Source organism: Sinohyriopsis cumingii, chromosome 6 (genome assembly GCF_028554795.1).
Source record: "Sinohyriopsis cumingii isolate HCF-2022 chromosome 6, ASM2855479v2, whole genome shotgun sequence".
Lineage (NCBI taxonomy): Eukaryota > Metazoa > Mollusca > Bivalvia > Unionida > Unionidae > Sinohyriopsis > Sinohyriopsis cumingii.
The window spans coordinates 20,834,296-20,861,488 of record NC_142966.1 but is presented as its reverse complement, the minus strand read 5'-3'; the positions used below and the strand labels follow the sequence as shown (position 1 = coordinate 20,861,488).

The following is a 27,193-nucleotide window of genomic DNA, read 5'->3' as shown; positions in this document are numbered from 1 at the left end:
ATTAACATAGAGTTGAGAAAAGACAGTATAAAGGTTACATAATGTATTTCAGTCTGTTTATAATATTGCTGTGAGTTGTATTTATTCCCTGTAATGATTATACAGAGTGGTTCTTCAGTAAAGGCCATAGAATATTCCATGGCACCATTTATACTGAAGTTAGGGTTATGAATCTATTTAATTTCATTAAAGATTGTTATATTATTACTTACCACAGCCAGATTTTACATCGATTTACTTATGATAGATTTACTTATTGACTAAGGAGAATCAATTATAATGTTGTTTTATGTTATTAAAATAACTAAATCTTTTCCACATAGCTTACATCCTGTGCTGAAAAATGGCGTTAAACCCCACAACAACAAAAAAAATCAACATAGCTTACAAATTGGTGTCCATATAGCCATTCATCTATACATACATGTACATAGTCCACATTCTAGAGTGATTTTGTCAGTCCTTCCATTCCCTAAATGAACCTTGTCAATCATACATCCATTCACACCCTAGATTAACCATATCAATTAATGCATCAATCTAAAACCTAAATTATCCAGTCCATACATCCATCTTAACCCAAGACTAACTATATCAGTCATACATGTATGCAAACCCTAGATTAACCTTAGCAATTCATGCATCCATCTACAGCCTAGATTAACCCTGTCAATCCATACATCCATTCATTTCTCTGGATTAACCTTACCAATTCATGCTTCCATCAGCAACCTAGATTAACCCTGTCAATCCATACATCCATTCACTCCCTAGATTAACCTTACCAATTCATGCTTCCATCAACAACCTAGATTAACCCTGTCTATCCATGCATCTATTCACTCCCTAGATTAACCTTACCAATTCATGCTTCCATCAACAACCTAGATTAACTCTGTCAATCCATACATCCATTCACTCCCTAGATTAACCATATCAATCCATGCATCTATTCACTCCCTAGATTAGTGGTTAGAGCATCTTCCTTGGATGCAGGAGGTCATGGGTTTGATCCCTGCTTCAGTTATACCAAAAATTTATGAAAATGGTACTAACGGCTGCCTCGCTTGGCACTTAGCATTAAGAAGTTAGTGTCAGGACTGGTTGGCCTGGTGTCAGGATAATGTGATTGTGTGGGACATCATGCTACATGTCTGTGGCATGATGTCCCAGTGCTAGACATCACTATTATTATAAACTGCCACACAGCAGACATTGTACCAATAAGACTGAAAAATTGTTAAAGCTATGTAAAAATTGTTAAAGCTACCTTACCAATTCATGCATCCATCAACAACCTAAATTAACCCTGTCAATCCGTACATCCATTCATTTCTCTTGATTAACCTTACCAATTCATGCATCCATCAACAACTTAGATTAACCCTGTCAATCCATACATCCATTCACTCCCTAGATTAACCATATCAATCCATGCATCTATTCACTCCCTAGATTAGTGGTTAGAGCATCTGCCTTGGATGAGGGAGGTCATGGGTTTGATCCCTGCTTCAGTTATACCAAAGATTTAAAAAAATGGTACTAACAGCTGCCTCAGTTGGCACTCAGCATTAAGAGGTTAGTGTCAGGACTGGTTGGCCTGGTGTCGGGATAATGTGACTGGGTGGGACATCATGCTACATGTCTGTGGCATGATATCCCAGTGCTAGATATCACTGTTATTATAAACTGCCACACAGCAGACATCGTAGCAATAAGACAGAAAAATTGTTAAAGCTGTGTTAAAATTGTTCAAGCTACCTTACCAATTCATGCATCCATCAACAACCTAAATTAACCCTGTTGATCCATACATCCATTCACTCCCTAGATTAACCATATCGATCCAAGCATCTATTCACTCCCTAGATTAACCTTACCAATTCATGCATCCATCAACAACCTAGATTAACCCTGTTAATCCATACATCCATTCACTCCCTAGATTAACCATACCAATCATTGCGTCTGTTCACTCCTAAATTAACCTTAGCAATTCATACATCTATCCACACCACACACAGACACACACTCACACCCCCTAAATTCACGTTATCAATCCATGTATCCATCCACACCCAAAACCAACCTAATTAGTTCACACATCCATTTCGACTGTAGATTAACTTTACCAATTCATCCATTCATCCACACCCTAGATTATCCTTATCAGTTCAAACCTTAGATAAACCATATCAATTAATGCTCTAGACTAAGCTTATCAATTCACTCCTTAGATTAATTATATCAATTCACACCCTTGATTAACCATATCAATTCAGACATCCATTCACACCCAATATATAGACCAGGGGTCCCAAACACGCAGCCTACGGGCAGCAGTTGACCCATGGAGCTATTTCCTGTTTGTAATGATGCCTGCAATTTTCAAAATAATTCATAATGCAAATTTTTTCCTCACAGCTTGCAAGTTTTGAAAAAAGTTGGATTGTTAAATCATTTATTTCTTGTTTTCATCATTCTAAGTGGCTACTTTTTACATGAGCAGCTTTCACTGAATAAAAAAAGTTTCAGTGATGCAGCCCTTAGGCAAATATACTGATCCCCATGGTGATCTGAGTTTGAGCCTTAGATTAACTTCATAAATTCACACCATAGATTAATGATATAAATCCATACAGCCATGTACACCCTATATTGACCCTATCAATTGGTATAGCCATCTACACCTTATATTGACCCTATCAATCCATACAGCCATGTACACCCTATATTGACCCTATCAATTGGTATAGCCATGTACACCCTATATTGACCTTATCAATTGGTATAGCCATGTACACCCTATATTGACCCTATCAATCCACATAGTTATCTACACCCTATATTGACCCTATCAATCCATATAGCCATCTACACCCTATATTGACCCTATCAATCCACATAGTTATCTACACCCTATATTCACCCTATCAATCCATACAGCCATGTACACCCTATATTGACCCTATCAATCCATACAGCCATGTACACCCTATATTGACCCTATCAATTGGTATAGCCATCTATACCCTACATTGACCCTATCAATCCACATAGTTATCTACACCCTATATTGACCCTATCAATCCACATAGTTATCTACACCCTATATTGACCCTATCAGTCCATACAGCCATGTACACCCTATATTCACCCTATCAATCCATACAGCCATGTACACCCTATATTGACCCTATCAATCCATACAGCCATGTACACCCTATATTGACCATATTAATCAATACAGCCATGTACACCCAATATTGACCCTATTAATCCATACAGCCATGTACACCCTATATTACCCATATTAATCCATTCTTCCATTTACACCCTAACTCTGATGGACTCTTCATCAGAGATATTCTTAATATTAAAAACTGAACACTCAGTTCATATGTATTTTTAGTAAGGACATGTTCCTGTTGTACAAGATTGATGCACCATTGTGTATATTGTAATGGATAAATGTATCTTCTCTTTTGTGACTGACTAGATTGTACATCTGATGGAGACCCAGGTGTAAAAAACTTGTGACATCATAGCCATCTTTTCCTAAAGTGCCCATGACACAAGGCAGCCACTGATTTAAAATATACTCATCATAATTAAGATAACCATTATATTATAAATTAATATATAATTCGATGTCTGTAAGAAATAAATGCAGCAGATAGTAAATTAAACATGGTGTAAGATTATATTAGAAGATCAGAGGTAACATTTAAAAGAGTATTTCCTTTATTTACAATCTCAGTTAACTAGTGTCTTCAAATGAGTTATATCATTTACTTGTTTCTTATTGTTGCTTGCATAATGCAAAAGCTAGAACATATTTGTACATTCTTAAGAAATTGACATTGCACTAGTGCAATGCATTTTTGTATTTGTTCCCAACAATTTTGTCATGTAAGCATAATTATGTTGGATTTTAGCCCAATTGGTCATGGACAAGAAGAAATTAATGATGATACATCACCGCCCATCTGTCTGATAGCACTAGTTTGTTAACACTACCCTTCCAGTACTCAGTGTAGGATTGTGAAGAAAATGTACACACATATGTATTCCATGGTGTAGTTGATCTTAAAGTGGTACACTCAGGATATCGAAATATCCTGCTAGAGTGGCCTTGGTAAAAATCTTGTTATTGCAGCTCTCCTTAATGGATGGTCATATCGACATGGGGTTTACACTAAAAGACTTCTTATAATGCCTAGTTGGTACTAAATGAAACAATATAATGTCCAGTATGACCACCACAGCAGATGTCTTGAAATTCATGTTACTCTTCATCCTGCTTAGAAAGATATAATCATATAGAGTGTTCTACCAGAAGACTTCTTATGATGACCACTTAGTCTTAAATGAAAATGGTGTTGATCAGATGTTGAATATAGCCACAATAGTGTCTGTTGGTTAGATTTTGTTTTAACTATTCCTTCTGAATGGTAGGTTTTATCATCATAGGATTTTAACTGAAAGATTTCTCGTTGTTAGGGAGGGGTGGGTGATATGTGAGATGATTCCCCCACCCTACCTGTTATGGTGCTTTGGTTATCATTATGTAGGAGATGATTGATCATGGTGTTATTATTTCCTGGATCAAGAAAACAATAAAATAATATATTAAATTAATGGATGGATTAACAAAGATTTGAGCAGAGATACAGAATAGAACAACATGAGCCCCTGTATGCAAAATATAACAGTTTAATCAATTAAGTGACCGAGTGGTCTAAAGCACTGTCCATTACAGATCACTGCCATCTCACCTCTGTCTGCGTGGGTTCAAGTCTCGGATTCGGCCAATGTAGGCATGTGAGAAAATTTGCCAGTAGCTTCTCGTTGGTCGGTGGTTCTTTCCTGGGTTTTCCCGGGTTCTTCCTCCACCATTAATACTGGCCACCATGTATAGCCTATCGTGTGCTGAAAAATGGTGTTAAACCCTACAACAACAACAACAACAACAATATCAATTACATAAATTGAAATTGAACATAACATTTGAATGATACAATTTCTCTTAGAAATATTACAATTACAAAATTTATGTGAAATGTAATTAATCATTTGGTTATACTGAGAAAAAAAACAAATTTCATTATAGAAATGAGTGAATGATCAAACTCATATTGCCAGCATATAAGCATAACCTGGTTGCTTCTTGTTCTTTACAAATCACTGTTAACAACAGGTCAGCATTCACATGTTTCTTTTCCTTTTCTCTCTCTCTCTCTCTCACTCTATACATATATATATATATATATATATATATATATATATATATATATATATATATATATATATATATATATATATATATATATAACCTAGCTGCCTGCTGTCTGTTCCCACTATGTGATGCAAAGGTATGGAGCTAGTTTTTTCTTGTGCTTTTCTTCAATTTGTTCCCTTTTCTATGAAGCCAAATCTCTCTTTCCATGTCCTCCAATTTTCTAGACAAATTTGTTTAACAAGAGAAGTTACTTTTCTTTTGAGTCCCTCAGACTGTCCTTTTGGCACAAAACTTAGACTGCTGAATTTTGCAGGGAAATTAATTAAAACATTTCATCAGGGAAACATAGACCCTAATTTCGCTTAGCCAATCAGGATTAACTTTCAATAATCATCAAAATTTTAACACTCCCATCAAAGTCAGAATAATTCTCTCTAGTCCACCTTTATTAAGAACCATTTTGGAAAATATAATTTTATGTCACCTATTTCAACGGGCCCAAGATTTCCCAAATGTTGTCTCTGACTTGTCTCTTCTTTGTCATTTCCTCCACTTGATTTTATCGTAACATATCTGTCAGACGATTATCCTAGTGGGTCCTAATTAAAATCCAATCTTGCTTCCAAACGAGTGGTTAACCATTGCAAGTTACCAATTTATTGCAAGCCTAGCACATATGCCAATCTTAATGGTTATGTGTCACACTGACCATGACAGAATGTACTGCAAAAATATCAACAAAATTACACTTACAATGTCTAGTTTGGTCTTAAATGAAAATAGTGCCAAACCGATGACCAATATGGATGTTACAGCAGCTTTTTTGAAAATGTTATCGGTACTCCTGATTAGATGATCATATCAGCATGAGATGTTGTTTGCTAAAAGACTTCTTATTTTGTCTTGCTGATCCAAAATGAAAAATGGTGCTGAACCAATATCTAGTATGGCTATCATAGTGGCCATCTAGAAAATATTGTTATTGCTACTCTTCCTGAATGAAAAGCAATATTGCTATGAAGTTTTCACCAGAAGAGTTCTAATTAGGTCGTGTTTGCCCTGAATGAAAATGATGCCACTTGTACATCTTGTATGGATGCCAGAGTGGTCATCTTGATATTTGTTTTTATTGTTACCCCTTTTGAATGGATGGTTATATCAGTAAGTGGTTTTCACTGAAAGACATTTTATGATGTCTGTTTGGTTTTAAATGAAAATGGTTTACTCTTGTATCAGATATCTTGAATAAAAAGTATTGGTTGAAAATATAAAATGTAATAAATTAATAAAACAAATAGTACACATATAACACTATTATTGGCAGCCTTAAATTTACATACAGTGTAGCCCCACTATAATGCGATAATTGAGGTCCAAAATTTTGGATCGTGTTAATAACGGGGTCGCTTTAGTACAGGGTTTTGCAGTATTTTACTTTTTTCAGTAAACAATGCATTGGCACATATACGTTTATTCATGTCTGATATATATCATAAAGAGGGTATCAACACCATTTACTAGCGTGCCGTCATGGCATGCATTCATCCATAATGCATGTAATTCCATTGAAAAATTGCACAAAGATTTACAATATTCAATAATTTTGTCACATATCATTGTGTCTGAATTCAACGTCTAATAGAACAGAACATGAACATGAACAGAGTAATAACACTGTATACTTACTGTCTGATATCGTACCATCGCAGCATGCAGTTAATCCATAATACATGTAAAACCATTGCAAACATTGCATACATATTTAAACTATTCAGTAATTTTGTCACAGATCATTATGTGTCTGAATTTAATGGGAAAAATTAACAGCAAAATTAGGTTAAGAAATTTTATCATATGCTAAAATTTTATATGTGTTTCCGTGTACCTGTATCCATTGTAAATTTCCAATAATTAACACTTGTACATTTGAACTACTACAGCAAGAGTAATTAACAAACAACACATGCTTTCAGCGTGCATATAACGTTTACTTCAGATTTTGTGAATATTCATAGAAACATGTGAAAAATACTTTTATAAAGATTTTTAAGCTGAACGCATGTACAGTTTCATACCCTTTCAATTTCCAGCTGATAAAGTGGACATTATTTACAGGTCAGCTGATTATATCTAATAACACTGCCAAGCCCAGCAAACATGTTGGCGGCTTTAGTTTTTTGGATGTTTATTAAATTGTGAAAATCTTTTATCAACCACTGCATTGTCTGCTGCTTGGTTGTGTATGCAGTAAAAGAAGACACACATGTCAGCTATTGTTTGAGCAACGATTGTATAGAGAATTAATTGAAGACGATCACAAAGATGACTTACTGGCTTTACTCATGGATCAGTAATAAGCAAAATTTCCAATGTTTATTTTGGCATAACACTTCAAGAACCTGGTGAAATTGTTAAATTTCAGAAGCCATGCCACCATCGTATTATATTCGAATTCATACATGAACTCTTCCCCCAAATGATAATAAACATTTTACACACTATTTCTTGCACTTTAAAAAAAAAAATGGGGGTAAAAGAAAAATACACGTACATGTATATAAAATTTCAGGAACCATGCCACGATCATATTATATTCAAATTAATACTATTTATAGTTACTATCTTACAATTTCATTGTACTGTAATCAACCCTTAAAGATATGACACAAAGCTTGTTGCTTAGAAAGCTTTTATCATTCCTTGGTCTTTTTTGGAGTTACTGTCTTTTAGTCTGTTTTGTTCTGTTATCTTGGTCTATTACTTAGGAAAAATACATATACCCATGTTTATTGCTGAAAAAACTGTTTTTGGCATGTTGGCCTTTAAAAATAAAAACAATCATTTTAATTATGTAACCTGACATTCTTTATGAAATTAAGAGATCGTTGATGCTTGCAGTTTTGCAAATTCGTATGCAACAAGTAAAATAAAGCATGAGATCATTATCACAAATGCCACGATTACTTTTCAATTAGATAAACAAATGAAATCCAATTTAAGTACTTTACAGTATCATCAACATATGAACCACATTAATTCATTAAAGTGTGCAAATTTACACCCTAAATGAACGGCATATACTATCAGGGAATGCAAGGTCTATAAAGTTGTTTAGCAGTGGCCATATTGCAGCTTCATGTATCACTACCTCGGGTCTCAAAATAGATTGCTGCTGCAATTTCTGATGAACAAATAATAATGTGGCTGGTCATTACCACTATTTTAATTTTAAAATATGGAACTTAGAAAAAATGGATAAAGCAGTGTAATGTTTTGCCAGAAAATAATGATGCAATAATTAATCTGATTGATTGCTTTGTAGATACTTTTTTTGTTGCCTAACAACCCATATGCATGGATGATCTGTTATATTCTCTTTGACACTATTCATAAACCTATTCTTCTGATTTAAGGCACTATAATAATTATGTAAGTACACTTTTATTTTAAGGTCCATTTTCGAGTCCTTCAATATTTTTGATTTTATTGCTCTTTTAACGGTTTAATAATAATAATAATAATAATAACAAATTAAAACTATTAGTAATTCTTTTCTTCTAAGTTCAGCTAATATTAATATTAATGGAGAATACAGGAAGAAGGCTGGGTACGAAACAACCAGTTACAAATAGAAATATACACCTCGCTGGACCACCACCACCACCACCACACCACACCAACCGAAATTTAGTCAACATAGTATTGTTTAATCATTTTTTTAAAAAGTGCCTGGTAAAAAAGGATATGTGAACTTGTAGACTTTTTATGAGCCAGGGCCTTGAGTCTTTGTATCATTTCTGTAACAATGGCATTTGAATGATAACTTGTGCTCTACCATGGGGAAAACATTTTCAGTGTTGGTTTTGGGTATTTAACATCGAATCTGAATGGGTTAGTTTGTTTTACTGTACTCAAAATGGGCATCATTAAATAATTTTTATCATTAGAATATATTATATTCTCGTAATTCACTTCCAAAGATTTACAGCTGAATTGAACAAAGATCAAATTATAACAACAACAATACTAAATATAATGACAATAATAATAATTGTTCATTTTCTCAGCCTGGACTGTAACCCAGCACCATTGCATCTGACTAATTCTGATAATACCATATTTACCCAGAATCTCAACCCCCAAATTTAACAGTAACTAAAGATGTAATCCCTATAATAGACATACAATTATTAAATTTATGGAGAGAATTTATAAAATTTATATACAAATGTATCTTCTCCCTTTAAAACTGTTATAAATACCATAGCACTGAAATGACTATATTTAGCCCTATAATACTAATCACAATAATGATACCTATGCCTGATCTGTGTGTGTGAGTTTGATTTGGATTTTAGATGTAGCTTTAATAATTTTTCAGTCATATCGCTACGAAGTCTGCAGTGTGGCAGTTTATAGTGATGTCTAGCACTGAGGCATCGTGCCACAGACATGTAGCATGATGTCCCACCCAGTCACATTATCCTGACACCAGGCCAACCAGTCCTAACACTGACCTCTTAATGCTGAGTGCCTAGCGAGGCAGCTGTCAGTATCATTTTTAGAAGTCTTTGGTATGACTCGGCCAGGGTGTAAACCCGCAACATTTTGCATCTGAGACAGCCGCACTAACCTCTAGGCCACCGTAGCGGTACCTGACTTGTACATACCTCCTGAAGGGTAAACCTCCAGCAGAGGGCATGCATTTCCCAGTATCCACTAACAATGGAACACATTATTGTCAAGTTTATTGACTTCAACCCTGTGAGATGGAACTTTTTGAGGTGAACTTTATTAAGAAGCTTAATGAAAAAATCTCAGGCTTCTTAAAAGATTGCAATCTTTATAGAAAATTTTGATACCTAAGTTTAAGAATTTTATCATTTTATCTTTTTCATTTAATTTATATACCTTTGGAAAGAATGTTTACTTAATATCTTTTATTACTTTTATCACTGATTTGGAAGAGTTTATTTTCCTAAGTATTTTTGGCAATTTTTTATCTTTTCATATTTATATCTTGTGATGATATGCTGTTAAACTCTGTACAAATATACTTGTTACCACTCTCGAGACCTTATTTCTTATCTAATATTTGTATCAAACTTGGAATATGACCTTGATTTAATAGCAGCAATTACTTACATTGTTGCTATTGCATAGCTAACCTATTTTAGTGAGGATATCTTACCATCCATTTGATGTGAATACATCCTCCCACAGAGTGAAGAAAAAGTCAAAATGACCTTTTGCACTCCAATCTCGTATTTTGCACATCACTCAGTATGACATGTGGTTATATGCAGAAGGTAGATATTATACTATACTATACTACTAAGATCATGGAAAGTTCAGCTGCAGAGAGCTCTTTGAGATTACTAACAAGCTAATGTCAAGAAACAAATCTACACCACTTCCAACTACCTTCTTTCCATTCGACCTTCCGGACATGTTTGCAAATTTTTTCCGTGATAAAGTACAAACCATTAGAGACAAGCTTGACACCACAATTTCAATTGACTCGTCGTCACCATACAGTTGGAATACAGAATTTGAGCGGCAACCATTAGCAGCATTTGAACCTGTCTCTATGGATTTTGTACGTACAATCGTGATGAAGAGTGCACCAAAGTCATGTGAACTTGATCCAATTCCAACATCACTGCTGCTTGAGTGCTTAAATCCAGTATTGCTTTCACTAACTGATGTTATTAATACCTCTCTCTCATCTGGGGAATTCCCATCATTTTTCAAAACTGCCATTGTAAAGCCTCTGCTGAAGAAACCAACACTAGACCATAATGATTTAAAGAACTACCGCCCAGTTTCTAATCTCCCATTCATATAAAAAATCTTAGAAAAGGTTGTTCTATCCCAGCTTGTATCTCATCTAAATTCAGTCTTTTTAGCAATGTACAATCTGCATATCGCCCTTGCCACAGTACTGAAACTACTCTTCTAAAAGTAGTTAATGACATTCTCTCTCTGCGTTAGATAGTGGAAAGATTACAGTTCTCACCCTCCTTGATTTGTCTGCAGCATTTGACACAATAGACCATGATATATTACTTCACTGTCTCCAGCATGTATTTGGCATTCATGATACGGCCGTACTGTGGTTCAAGTCCTACTTGGTCAACACAAATTGTATCTGCAAATGGAATACACTCCAGCCCAGTTAATCTATGTTGTGGTGTTCCACAAGGGTCTGTTCTTGGACCTGTTCTCTTCATTCTGTACACTCAGTCGCTCTCAAGTGTCATAGATCATCATCCAGTGTCTCACCAATTGTACGCTGATGACACCCAAATATACAAATCTAGCCGCCCAACTGAAGTTAATGCTACCATCCAAGGTGTAGAGAGGTGCATTTCTGATGTGAAATCATGGATGACATGTAACAAGCTGCAGATGAATGATGATAAAACTGAGGCCATTCTGTTCACAACACAAAGACTTTCTCATTCACATCCTTTACCTCAAACAATAAATATCAGCAACACCAACATTAAATTCACACAATCAGTATGAAACCTAGGTTTTACTCTGAACAGTACTCTCACATTGGCACCAACGTGTCATGAACATATGCAAGGCTGCATATCTTGAGCTGAGACACATCAGCTCATTTGACAAATATCTTTCAGTTGATGCCACTAAAACACTTGTGTGTTCATTAGTACTTTCAAGACTGGACTATTGTAACTCAGTTCTGTCTGGTTCATCTCAATATCTGCTCCAGAAACTTCAAAAAGTTCAAAACACAGCTGCTCGGATCATACTTAGAGTACCACGATCAGAGCACACCTCCCCACTGCTCTGTACCCTACACTGGCTATCCATTTGTTCCAGAATCAAACACAAAATTTTTTCTCTGTGCTACGTTTCACTGTCGGACTCTAATCCAACATACCTATCTGACCTCACCCATGTGTACACACCTGCAAGATACTTACACTCTTCATCTGACAATCGTATACTCATTATTCCAAGTATGAAAACAAAGTCATATGGACAGCGTTCTTTTGCATACTGGAGCCCCAAGTGGCTGAGTGGTCTATAAAGCACTCACTGTTCCGGATCAATGTCATCTCACCTCTGTCTGCATGTGTTTGAGTCCAAGGCTCGGCTAGTATGGGTACGTGGGAAAGCCTGCCAGTAGCTTCTCGTGGGTTGGTGGTTCTTCCCTGGGTTTTCCCGGGTTCTTCCTCCGCCAGTTATACTGGCCGCCATGTATAGCCTATCTTGTGCTGAAAAATGGCGCTAAACCCTAAAACAACAACAACTTTTGCATACCAGGGCCCAGCAACATGGAATGAATTGCCCACTGAACTGAGACACAAAGACACAGTGATTACATTCAAGAGGGCTCTCAAAACTCACTTATTTCGACTGCAAGAACAAACTTAAAGACCTAATAATGTTTCCTACCTTAAATATTCTCAGCATGTTTTTTTTACTGTTTTCTAATTTCATGGTGTTTGTTTTTGTAATCATATCATTATGTTTTTTTATCTTATAGGTGTTGTCTAATGTTGTAAGGCACTTAGAGCTTCTAAAGATTAGGTGCTATACAAAGTCTTCATTATTATTATTATCATTATTATTATTATTATTATGATGTCATTATTTTCATGGATGCCTTACTGTTTAGACACATCTGCCAAAACTGTCACCAGAGAAACTACATCAAGCAACTTACTGCAAAAGGCAGTCTTCTTCAGCAGTTTTTAATTAGTCTCAGTGCTTCAACTGTCTGTTCCATTTTCTAGAAAACCATATTGTAGCCTTTTCCCTTTAAAAACTTGGTTCTTTTTAGGACTTGAGAGGCTGCCTTGTGTTCCATCTTTATGGTGGACACGCATTTCTTACATGTAGATAAATTACTGTGGTACAATTAAGTCCTTGTGTTCTTAGGAAAATAACAACAGGCTGTGCCTCACTCTGAGGACATCGTTTTCTTTGCATATATAAAGCACTGTGGTAGAGGTAAGGCATTGTGTTATGAAGAAAATAACAACAGGCCTGCATAACATTGCAGACATGTTAGTCTCTTTAAATTCACATTTTATTCTTTTTGTTTGCACTACACGTTGACATCGCAAATGTATTTAATTGTAGCTTTAATAAACAAATTCACAGGTGAATTATCTAGTTTTTCAATCAAAAAACTACTGGTAATTTTTCATGAGGTCAACTTCTTTACTTTATGTATACAGTCTTCTTAGTGCATACACATGGTACGACCCTACATACAATGAGGTGAGTTTTGCAGCAACATGATACTGTAACAGCATTATTGATGCATACACTGAAATAAAAAAGTGTATGCAGTATGACTGCATACAACCAGGTGAGTTTGAAGGCAACAAGTGATTTCATTATTTCTTTTACAGGATAATGTCAGAACAGTCTGTGGGGCAGTGGGGCCGCCGAGAAAGGGCCCTTGGGATACTCACAGAGATTGCACTAGTGCTCAAAGTGCATGCAGAAAAACCATTACACTTGCGAATATAGTCTTGTATCAAGACCAGGGAAACCTTCCCTCCCCATTTGTTAAGAATTTTCTGTAAAAGAATCTCTTTCATGTCTCACATGTTGGGACAAACATCTTTAGTGGCCAGTAAAGCCCCTTCTGAAGGAGGGTTACGACATTTGAGAAGGCAACCAACCCATGTAGGGAGATGATGAACATTTCTCATGTCTCAAGCAGCATGCATGCCTTTGGTTGCAGATTGATTAATTCCATTAGGGAGGTTGAGCACCATGATAGCAGGTTGTACCTTCCCTGTAGGGAGTTAGAACACCACAATAGCAGGTTATGCACTCACATTAGCGAGGTCGAGTACCGTGAATCCGGGTTGCACTTTCCCTTTTGGGAAATTGAGCACCATGATAGTGGGTTATGCCCTCCTGTTAGGGAGGTAGAGCACCATAATAGCAGGTTGCACCCTGCCTTGAAGGAGGTTGTGCATCACAACTGTATGGTTGCACCCTTCCCTTAGGGAAGTTGAGCATTCCATTAGCTGATTGCTCCCTCCCATCATGTCTGTTCCTCACTCAACATTGAGACCCCCTATTTCTTCTTCCAGCTACTGGGTAATTTCCTTGAAGTGGCCTATCAAACCTCCTTTGTACGCAAATGTGGCCAAAGCCGGTATTTGAATGGGAGCATGGGCGTGCCTTCCCATCAAAACAATTGATGTCATGGAGCAGGAAAACGGTTTCTTGTAACCATAGTTTTGCATGGCACTATTCTCAGCTACTTCCTTTAGTACACTGAGAGGCCATTTGGAATCCAGTCACATTACTACATGTGCAGGATGTCATAGCCAGGCATCTTGGCATGTGCTCTGTTGCCATGGCATTATTGGTGGACTTCTACACATCCGCTGTGTTGTTGCATTGGACTCCTCAAAAGTCTTGCTTAACCGTAGTAAAGATCTTCTAAGGGCTGCTCCACTAGAAGTGAATACCCTCTTGAGGGCATAATTTCTACCCTGGCTTCTTCAGCCTTGCTGGATCAATAACACTGATTTTTCTCTCTACTCTCGGTCCATACCAGGAAATGAGATAAGCTAATCATCCACAGGGGCCATCTGCAAATTAACAAGCAGGTGCAAGCCCACTCCAGTCTCAAACTCTTGCTAGACCACTTCCTTATCAGGTCCACAGTGCCCAGGTCACCGCAGATCTGTGAGGAAGTTCTCTGACCCTCCTTCCTTTCTTACCGGCAGGAACGATGGGGGGGGGGGCAGCCCTAACAATTAACCCCTGTTCTGCTGTGCATCCCCTTCATGCATCCCAGTAGGTGCTTGCCCAGGCCTTTTAGGAGCTTGATCAAGTATTTTGAGATAATCAGTGTGTCCTTTTCATTGTAAATGAGGGTTATTGTCTCCAGTTCAGGGAACAACCCCCACTATCAATGACTCACATTTCTTTCCCCAGTTCAATCTGGTGGAATTATAGAAAGAGGTGCACAGCCTTTTGCAGAAAAGGCAGTCGAGAGGGTCTTGAGCAATCAGTCTCCCTCTGTATACTGCCAGATCTTCCTGGTCACCAAGAAAGCAGGAAGTTTTTAACCTTAATTGATCTCACCCCGTTAATCCTGTTTCTCTCAGATGAAACCTAGATGGAAACATGCTGATCAATCCAGAATGCTCTTAATCCCATCGATTGGACCATCATCATTGACTTTCAGGATGCCTATTTGCACATCCCTTTCTTTCGTTCATACAGCAAATATCTCCTTTTTACCTAGACCAGGAAGGTTTTCAATTCCGGGTTCTGCCATTCAGAATCTCTTCCGCATCCATTTTTCACCCAGATCAAGGGAGTGGTAGCAGCCTACCTCCAAATACAGGGAACATTGATTCTCCAGTATTTCAAAGACTGGCTGATCAAGAGTGTTCAAGTTTAGTCCCTTCATCAGGATCTGTTCACTCTTGGTCCACCTTAACTCAGTTGGGTCTCTTACCAAACCATGAAGTTGGAACTTGTTCTATCACAAGTGTCTGTTTATGTGGGGATGAACTTCCTCACAATTTAAACTTGGTCCAGGTTCCTCTAGATCAGATAGATCAAATCATTGCCCTCCTAGAAACGCTATGAGCAAACTGTGTTGTCTGCTCACCTTTATCCTTTCTGACTTTGAACCTTCAGTGCCACATTTGTCCACTACATTTCTTCCTTCTTGCATCTGCGTGGGTTCGAGTCTAGGATTTGGCCAATGTGGGTATGTGAGAAAGCTTGCCAGTAGCTTCTCGTGGGTCGGTGGTTCTTCCCGGGGTTTTCCGGGTTCTTCCTCCACCATTAATACCGCCATGCATAGCCTATCAAGTGCTGAAAAATGGCGTTAAACCCCACAATGGCATCTTCCTTCTTGCAAGTTGGAAGCCTCGGAGAGATTTTCTGTCAACCTCAATTCACCTAGGACTGGTTTTTCACCACCATTTGTTTTGTAGATGAGTCGAGACAGATTCCTAGTGGGGGTTCCCATGCATGCACCATAATTTAGGGCTTGAGGGCATAATTTTCCACAGTTCTTGGACTTAGACAAATTTGTCCCTCCACTTCAGCAACCTAAGAATGAAAGCAGTATTTCTAGCATTGCAAGGGTGCATCAACATAATAACGGGCCAATGTGTCATGGTTTTCTCCGACAACAAGTCCATCTTAGCATATCTACAACATCAAGAAGGCATAAATGCACTTTCTCATAGCATATATGTCTGGAACCTCATCATCTGTGCAGCCTCAGAGAATGCACATCCAAGTTATCCACATTCCAGGCAAGATGGTGTATTAGTGGACAGTCTATCCAGAAAAGACCAAGCCTTCTCAAGTGAATAGTCTTTTCACCACTCAGTATCAGAGTCTCTCTTTTCCCTCAGAGGAAGACCTCTGGTGGACCTGTTTGTTACCAAGTTCAAAAAACTTCCCTTTTACGTGTTTGTCCTGGATCAGAGAGCATGGGCAGTCGATACATTCAGCTTCCAGTGGGATCGCTGATTTGCCTTCCCACCCTTCCAACTGCTACCACAAGTTCAGCTACAAGTCCAAACTTCTCTGCATGGAACATTCTCATCACCTTTTTGTGGCCGCAGTGATTATGGTCCATCCATCTCAACATGTTAATCAATAGACCCAGGTCTCTATCTCACAGGAAGGATCTCTGTCGCCACACCAGGGATCCTTCCTCCACAATAGCCTACACATTCTGGACCTTCTTGCTTGGCTTATCCCTAGCATTCTCTCTGCCAGAACAGGTTCTCCAGCCAAGTTGCCATTTGTGTCATTCAGGCCAAGAGAGCCTCTACTTCAGAGGTCTATGATGTCTGGAGGAAAATCTTCTGTGTTTGCTGCTTTGTTGTTGTTGTAGGGTTTAATGCCATTTTTCAGCACACGATAGGCTATACATGGTGGCCAGTATTAATGGTGGAGGAAGAACCTGGAAAACCCCCGGAAAGAACCACCGACCCACGAGAAGCTACTGGCAAGCTTTCTCACATACCCACATTAGCCGGAATGTGACACTCAAACCCACGCAGACAGAGGTGAGATGGCAGTGATCCGTAACTGAGAGCGCTTTAGACCACTCGGGGCCCCATGTTAAAATCAGCAATGAAGTTAATGGGGGCAGAGAGGGTCAACGTTCCTACTGCATGTAGGAACGTTGATCCTCTCCGCCCCCATTAACTTCATTGCTGATTTCCTAATGTTCCTTATTTAATACCAAAAGATGATCAGTATCCACTCTCAAGGGCTATCTAGCTTTTGTCACCTTGATGTTCATGTCTCGTGTTTTGAGAAGTGAGATTCATGCCTTTTCTTTTGACACTGGCTGCCTCTGGTTTCTTTAGTGGGTTGCACCCTTCCATTAGGTAGGTTGCACATGGCAATGATGTGTTGCACCCTTCTCTTAGGAAGGTAGAACATTATGACAGTGGGTTGTGCCCTCCCATTAGGGAGGTGGAGCACTGCAATTGTGGGTTACTCGCACCCATTAGGGAGGTAGAAGACTACAACACATCTCATATTTGTGTTTCTCTCTGGTATCATGACACAATATGGGGCTTGGAGAGTCATCAACCTTCTATAGATAGACTTCTCCCTCTGTGACGAGAGCAACTCAGTTTCTGTTTTTAATCACTGACTAGAGCATCAGCCTACTCACCTAACTGACAAATTGAGCTTTGCAGTAGTGGTAGGATAAGTAACTGCTGCTATTAAAATGTAGTTTTTGGTGGGGTAAAACTAATTTAACTATGTAATACTTATCTGTCACTATTGCCAAATGCCCTCCTCCTACCCTGCTCTGATGTCTTCTGTGAAAAGATGACACTATCTACCTTCTGCATATTACCATGTGACATTGAGAGTTGTGTGCAAAATAAGAGTGGAGTGCAAAAAGTCATTCTGACTTTTTCTCTACTATATGGGAAGATGTATTCACATTGAATGGATGGTTAGTTTTTGGTATAAAAGTAGGTTAGCTACGCAATAGTGGCAGGTAAGTATTGCATAATTGAGATTAGTTTTACACCCCAGATATATGCATTTCATCAAGATCTTGAACAAAACATTTGATAATAATCAGGATACATGCATAATGATTGAGGGTGACAGTTCAGATTTTCATTTGCTGGCTTGGCAAGATGTTGAGAAAATAGTAATAAAAGTTACATTTTTTGTTTGTTTTGCTATGTACAACATAGGCTATCAACATGAAATTTTACTTGCCTGAAAGTGATTTTGATTAGTCTGGGCTAGTTCAGCTTAGAAATTGTTAGCCCATAAATGAACAAGATCTATGAATAATAATAATACAGTCATTTGCATCTTATTGGCCAAGCTTGTAAGCCATATGTTTGATCTGATTATTTGAATAATACCTAAGTATAAGGAGACTGTACTTGTTATACAGGTTACATGGCTCCCAAAATTAGTGTTATATAGAAGAAGTACTATAAACACTCATGTTATTTATAACTCCAGGCCATACTGTACAACGACAGATCTGTGTTGGAGAACCATCATGCAGCTGCAGCCTGGAATCTTCTCCTTTGCAAACCTGACCACAACTTTCTATCTGGCTTGGACCAGGCAGAGTTCAAACGCTTCCGCTATCTAGTTATAGAGGCCATACTAGCTACAGACCTGAAACGACATTTTGAAATCCTAGCAGAGTTCAATGCCAAGGTACAATTTTATTTCTCAAATTAGATTTAACTCCTGTTATGTCAGTTGATTATCTTAAAACTGAATTTAAATGTTTCATTGGATATATATGATTTTAGGTGAAAATTCGACAGTGGTCAAATGTTTTAAAGAGAGGAATTGGCATTTTTTTCTTGTGCAAGACTTTTAAGTTTCAATTCATTTTTACATATTGGTCAGTTCATCTGATTTGAGCAACCTCTGCTATGAACTACCACCTATTATTTATGACCCAAATCAATTTGCACAGATTAATTTTGCTATATGCACTGGAGTGAGTGATCTTACGATAAACAAGTCCTGTAACTGTGATTTTTAGGCAAAGTATGTTTCAGCCCTGCCATAAATGGCCATGTAGTTGAACCAGATATAAGCACTGCAGAGTCTTATTTCATATTTTGCTACCACAGTTGCTGATTAGCAGGTGGAAATCAGATTGTTCCAAACTGAGATGCAGAAAAAACAGAAGAAAAAGTTGGAGTCATGTTATAAGTTTCTGATTAAAAACTTAAGTTGTTTGCCAAAGACTTGTAAATCGGATATATGTACTTGTAAAACTACCACTGAAATACTGTGGTCATTAAAGTACCTATTACTATTAGCCATTCTGTCTTTAATGATTAGCAGTCATGCATAGATGCACATAGTTCAGAGGTTAATATTGTTTATTTTTCTGTTATGAGTGCCTGCACAATGCCAATAATGTTATGATCAGGGATCTAGCCTGCTTTCACTATAGCACAACTGGGACTGCCCTAAATCATTTGACTATGGAGCTATGATACATAATGACTGTGGTGAATGAGATCGTTGTCTTTTTCTCTGAAGTTGTTTGCATATTGCAGAAGAGTTAATTCTATAGTTATTGTGAAGGTCTGTGTTCTTTATTATGTCATTTAGGTAGCAGCAGGGTAGGTGAACAGACCAATTTTGGAGCAAGTCTTCTTTGAAAAATAAAGCTTCATATGAAAAAAAAATGAAAATACAAGGTCAATAACGTCAAACCGAAGCCTCTAACTGACCAAGATTTTCTCTAATTGGGTTAGCTCATTTCATTACTTTATCTCTTTATCACTAGTGTTTTCAGATTTGTATGTGTGTGTGTTTACCCACCCAGACACATTTTTGGTCGCACCTCCCCAGCTGCTGTTTTATTAATCAAATTTTTTATCAAGACCTACACAATATTGTGACTGACGATCATGCAAATTTATCATGATAAATCCGTGTGGGGTAGATTGCGCTTTTAGAAAGAAGTTTTTTTAACTTAATCATATCCATATCCCCTGAACACCAAGTTTGATGAATATTTTGCAGTGCATGTGTATATTGCTGAATAACATAAACAACATCTGTGTTTTTGTGTCTGCCTCGAGAAAATATCTGAGCTGGATTTGATTGTTTGTCTAGCATCACATCATCTTATACTACGAGATTATTAATAAATCCATTGAGGTCATCCACAGATGGGGGCTTCATCAATATCGGTGATACAAAATATCATTACCATCCTCATCCAACAATTTTGCATTTTCATTAAAATCTTTAAGCACATCATAGGATCTCTGATCATCTACAGATGGTACCACTAAATATAACTTATCCCATATCCCACTTGAGCCATCTCATTATCAGATTAAGAAGTAATTGCATCTTACCAGACCCAGATGAACCTACGATAATTGCTGTGATATAATTTGGTAGAGCTGGATGCTGTTTTACTGGCTCTTGCTTTCATGGCACTGAGAAATCAATGATATCTGTGTTGTAGAAATATAATAAATAATATGGATTTATATTGTGTTTGATGCAGGGCATCCACCCCAACCAGTGGATTAACAACAATAATAACAAAAAATAAAAAGCATGCATTTACAGGTAAGTGTGTAAAATGTGGTACTAGCAAATATAGATTTATCTCTGGACACAGTGTCTGGTGGTGTTATCACTTCTTCATTAGAAAATTTACCAGGAGTTCCATGGGCTAAATACCCAGGAGAAAAACTTCTTCCAGGATATAATTATTGTGGTCCTGGAACCCGACTTGATAGCTGACTTGACAAGCAAGATCAACCAAGACCTGGAGAGTATCCAATAAAGGCGATTGATCAAGCGTGCCATGTTCATGATGTATTAATGCAATTAATCAACCAATTATTATAATGAAATCGGTTTATTATATCCCAAAAGGATATTGGAGGGGCAGAGCAGCAATTAGTAAACTTGCTGATGCAGCAAATTTCACACGTTCTGTTGCTGCAAATTGGTTAGCACAACAGTCAATATGACAAGTTTATCTGCCACCACCTAAACAAATTCAGTATGCACATTTTGATGTCAGCACTCCAGATGAAGTTCATCAAGCAGATATTTTGTTCATACCACACGATACTGTTAAAATTGTTTGATGTCAATCACACACATACAAATATGCATTGACTGTTGATGATGTTGCAAGTAGATATAAAGAAGCAGAACCATTATCAACTGAAAGTTACATCTGCTTTTGAACGAATATATTAGCGAGAACCCTTGCGATGGCCACAGTTGCTACAGGTTCATTCTGGCAAGGAATTTCTTAGTGCAGTATCATCTCTGATGAAAAAATATAATGTTAACATCAGATAAAGACATACTGCAATTCATCACAATCAGGCAGTTGTTGAATGATTTAATCGAACACTTGCTGAGCGATGGTTTGGATATCAATATGCAAAGGAAATAATTCAGAAAGATATGAGATCCTGTGAATGGGTTGCAAGACTACCAAGTATAATAGCTGTGTTAAATAATGAAATTACTTGTGCAATTTCCATGAAACCTACCAATGCAATCACAAACAAAATATACCAATACAATAACACAACTCCTTTTCAAAACAACCAGTACTAGGTAATGTGACTGTCAGATATTTATATGAACCTGGTGAACTTGAAGGTGGTAAAAAAGGAGCAACTGATCCTATTTGGAGTGTGACACATAAAATTTCCTTAGTGGTAAGATCCACTAGTAGACCTTCAATCTACAGATTAGATTGAACTGCTCCTTTGTGTGGATTTGTACATGAACAATTACAAGTAATTCTTGAAGACAAATGATTGCCACCGTCTTCACTTTTGTGAACTAGTGTCTCGATGTCGATTACATTCAAGACAGGTCGGCATCACATTTTCACATGTGACCAAGACTACTATTAATTCTATCTACGGTAAACTGTCTTGGTTTATTATTTGAATACTGCTACAACATTACTGTGTTACATCGCGCACAATGATTATTCTGTCGTCATTTTAGTTTGATTATTATTTTCTGTGAAGTCTGTGATAACCCTCCGCAGCTTAGATGTTCTTCTGACTCGAGACACTGCAAGATAAACTAAGTTTGACCATTCAGTGCGATCATCAACAATCCAAAAATTAGTATCCGAATAGTTAATTCTTGTGATGAATGAGTCATTATAGCATATCCTGGTGTCCATGGGTGTCCATGGAGTTTTGTCCATCGTTAACACGCTCTCAACAACACTGGCAGGAACTAAAATAATATCATTTAACAAAAGATTTTGTTTACTACCGCAACCTGGAATTTCAGTGATATTTTGCCATTGAGTACCTGCTGCGTGATAACACAATGGTACAGGTAGATTTGAAACCTTTACATAACAGAAATAATTGTTGTTGAAGTGTATCACGAACTATCTTTCTGTCTGCGTTGGTTCGAGTCTCGGATTCGGTCCATGTGGGTATGTGAGAAAGCTTGCCAGTAGCTTCTCGTGGGTTGGTGGTTCTTTCCAGGTTTTTTCCGGGTTCTTCCTCCACCATTAATACTGGCCGCCATGTATAGCCTATCGTGTGCTGAAAAATGGCGTTAAACCCTACAACAACAACAACGAACTATCTTTATACTTGCAACTATCAAATCATCTGGTCTACACACTTGCAGAAAATTTCATAGGAGTTTCTGAAATTATCTCATGCATTATTTCACATTGACTTATATTTGGTTGTAGGCTGATTAATTTCTTAAGCTCTCTTAATTCTGGATCAAGCATTCTATGAACATCAGTTATTTCCTCATAATAATTAAAAAATCTTTTCAGCCATTCATGTGGAGACAATCCAGCAAAAAGTGGCAATTGACCATGATCGATGGGCATTATCGCAGCATTTTTTTTTCTTCAACAACCAATCAAGAAATATTTTAAAAGTCTCCAGCGACACTACATATTTCATCCCAGATAATAATCTTTCGAATCTATTTCTCACCCATTCATTCTGGAGTCCACGTATCTCCCTTCCATCAGAAGAATCTATGATAAGTATGTGATTTTACTCCTCGTTCGTTCATTTCTCTGGCAAGCCTGTTTGTAAGGGTTAACACAATCATATCAGCAGGTTTTTTTTAACTCTGATGAAATAATTCGATCACGTGTTGTTTTACCAGAACAGTCGTGCGTCTGGTCACAGGATCTATACTGATGACAATTTTGATATTTGATTATTTCTGTAATAAATATCTTTGATTTCTGCATGGCTTCTGATATTGTATATTTTTCTTGTACATGAAAAAAATAGTTTTTTCTTCTTAAAAGTATGAATAATAACTTCTAAAAAGTTTATTCTGGGATCATGTAGGGCTTCACCAATGTTGCTAACTGCGATTTTATTTTGCTTATTGGTGGCAAAATTTACCATCAGGTGATTTTTTTTTTTATTGGCGACATTGTTGGCTGTTTAAACTTGTATATACAACAATTGGTTTGGAGTGGAGAAATTCAGAAGCCCCATGACAGGAAGCTTCAAACTTTGTATAAAATGCACTAAAATTTATCTATTGTTACATAAATAATTTCTTTGTTCATATTGACAAACCGTCTACAGCACATTGTTATATCATAATCCGCTTATGTTGACATCGAGCATGAGTACTGTATGTTGTGAGATATCTGCTTTTTTTGTTGTTGACATTTCTGGAAGTGGAGATCAACTGGACGAGGCATTATCTTGTAATCTATCTTTCGTTGGATTTTCAGCTGCTCGCTAGTAATTAATATATTTACATTGACTGACATTTGTATGTCGATGGTAAGTAAAATTCCTCTTCTTTTCCGTCAGAATGAAATCCTTCAGAACACTCACATTTTCTGTACTAATCCTTGTCATCAGACTAGAACACCTGCGTCTCTATCGTCCATTGACCCTTTGTTAAAGTTCTGCCTGCTCTGTTTTCGCTACAGGTGTATTTCCTATTTAATGTGCATCGATTTAAGATGGTAACTGTGCCAATGAAGGCATGTATTTTACTGCCCGCATTTATTACCTACCACCCACCCCTGCACAGATTGGTTTTGGGTACATTCATCATTTTCTTCGGCTAACTGACCTGGTTGCTCATAACATGGTTCGGTATATAACAGGGTTGGGTTCTATGGCTCCCAATAACCACGTTATAGCAGGGTCACACTGTATTTCCTTGGTAAAATCTAACAGTTCGATATTGTGGAAATATTTATCAGAGCTCCTTTAGATTTATATTTCGATTTGAACAAGATCTGTCCAGTTATTGTTTTTGCTATTATTGGAAAATTTAGTTTCTTTTCCAGTTCAGCAACATCTTTCATAGCTGCTCAGGTATTCTTAACTGTTATTGCCCACTCATTTATGTTTTTACATTTTAGATCTGTTAAACTGTTTCCACATACATGTATCATGTTTGTGAAATATTCTGTATTCGCTCGGCCACACAATTTATTTTCAAAAAATTCATTGGTTTGAGATCATGAACACTCAGTTTATTTTTCAGCAGATATATTGCATAAATAACTGCAGTCACAGGATATGCTTGTTCAAAATATAGTTTGTCAATACCAGTCAACATTCCTGGTTTGGAATTTTTACTTAACACTATTTCCAGTGTGAAGTCAGAAAGCCACATTTTTGTCACGGATAATCCAAGTATCTTCTAGCTCCACAATAAATTTTACTCTTAAAAAATATCTCTGGTTGTTGAGGTAGTTAATAATCATCGCTTGGTCATTCATTGTAGCATCAACAAAACCTGTCTGTCTCACATGCATAATTCTGAATGTTGACCACACATGAGTTGTACCATCATTGCAAAATTCTTTCTTGGCATCATGAATACTTTTAGTCAGAGTTTACGTTTGATCAACCAGAGCTCTGTTCAGGAAGTCAGGGGTTCTTCTGTCAAGATCAAATCTAGATTTATAAGGTTCGATTGTAGATAATCTCTCAAACTCTTCCATATTATTAAAATGGCTAATGATAGGTTCTACAACTCCCTGTAACAAAGCTTGGCCTACAAAGCATGTCAAGAGGGAGTCTAGGACTAAGACCGAGTTTGAAGTGTGGTGTTGGGGTTAATGGAGAAACACAGTTGTGTGTGCAATCTTGTGGTAAAAATTACATAGAGCTGAAACAATATTATGATAAAAAAATAATGCTGGCAATGATAATGTCATAAAAAAACACTGAAGACTATCTCACCAGATTTTCAATTTAACTATTTAGACAATATTATTATATAAATGGAGTAAAACGAATTGGTGAAACATCCTATTTTCAAAAATTGAGGCATCTCATGGTGGTGTAATTAAGAACTGTTGACTGAAAAAAACTCGCTTTTGTAACTAATACTGGTTGACTCCTGTTCAGTACGGGTGGGTAGAAAAATTCTCTTTCTCAAATTTATCAATGAGTGTTTTCAGGGAGTAATCAAAGACAGTCTTGTGATCGATCACATTAATTAAGATCTGAAAGATAATTCCTTGAGTAATTAATGAGCCATTACACAAAGTCAAAATTTCAAATTTGGTGAAACTGGTATGCACAAAATAATTGCAAGGAGGGTTATAACGCTGAATGTGGAGGATGGTGAAGAAAGAATATTTCAATCAATAAATACAGCTGGCAAATATTTGATATTTACAGACCTTTGGTTCAATGTGTCACAGATAATATTACCAGATCAGCATTTCCAGAGAAATATAAACAATAATATTTCATTCTCTCCCATTGTTAGATATAAACACTCTGGCTGAAGGAAAATAACTCAGATAAAAGATAGAGTGAGGTTATCTCACCTGCATGTTACAATATATTTGCTTATAAATAAATTAATTTTTTTGGTTAATATTTCTCCCGTGTTTCAAATAATATTACCAAATCTGTATTTTCAAAGAAATACAAAAGGTATCTTTCTTCAGAGTATAACTCTATTGTAAGACAGAGAAATTCAATGTCAATGACTTTGTCATTGGACTAAGTCAAGGGATATAACTCTGTCAGATAAAGGTAGAGCCTGTATCTTATAAATAATTTTTATTTACTGATGAATAATGTTTTTCTTGGTTTTTCAAGAAACATTATCCATATTTTCTGAATCTGTCAGGTTTCTTGATTCCTCTAGATTTTGTCAGCAATAATAATTAAGAAAAAAAGAATTATACAAACAGAAAGTAAGCCATGCCCATTGTGTGATCTACTTTTGGATTTCTAAGTATTGGTTAGCTTATATAGCATAGGACCTGTTTTATTATGGGGGTCCACCCCAGTTGCTCTTACTTCAACAAGGGGCCCCGAGTGGCCGAGTGGTCTAAAGCGTTCTCCATTACGGATCACTGCCATCTCACCTCTGTCTGCGCCGGTTCGAGTCTCAGATTCAGCCAATGTAGGTATGTGAGAAAGCATGCCAGTAGCTTCTCGTGGGTCGGTGGTTCTTTCTGGGGTTTTCCCAGGTTCTTCCTCCACCATTAATACTGGCTGCCATATATAGCCTATCGTGTGCTGAAAAATGGCGTTAAACCCCACAACAACAACAACAACAACTTACTTCAACAGGCTATGTCACATGGCGCTACGCGAAGTGAACAGGCCCATGTAAGAGTCTGGAAAATAACCCTCTTGAGATCACATATTTTAAAATATAAAAAAAAAAATGAAGACCTTTTCTTCTTCCTTCTTTACTAACAAAAAAAATTTTTTTTTTTTTTTTTTTTCCTCTAATAATATTATTAGACCAATTTAGAAACATTTATAATTAAAAGATAGACCAGCTCCATGGGGGAGAAGCATAATAATTAAAAAAAAAATGTGAACCCTTCCTGGAGCTCAGTCTAATCTTATTAAGAAAGGTGATATAGCACATTCATAAGAATCAATAAGATTCAAAAATTAAGGGGACATCACCTTTCTCCCAAATTCAGAAAAGTAC

At 37.0% G+C, this 27,193-nt stretch overlaps 1 protein-coding gene across 2 annotated transcripts in view; it reads left to right on the top strand.

Moving 5' to 3' along the window:
- Positions 1–27,193, top strand: part of LOC149796471 (cGMP-inhibited 3',5'-cyclic phosphodiesterase 3A-like) — a 259,042-nt gene that overhangs the window by 172,161 nt on the left and 59,688 nt on the right. For both annotated transcript variants that reach the window (XM_089961176.1, XM_089961177.1), the window contains exon 8: positions 18,740–18,943. In XM_089961176.1, coding sequence (XP_089817302.1) covers positions 18,740–18,943 — 204 coding nt within the window. The remainder of the gene's footprint in view (positions 1–18,739; positions 18,944–27,193) is intronic.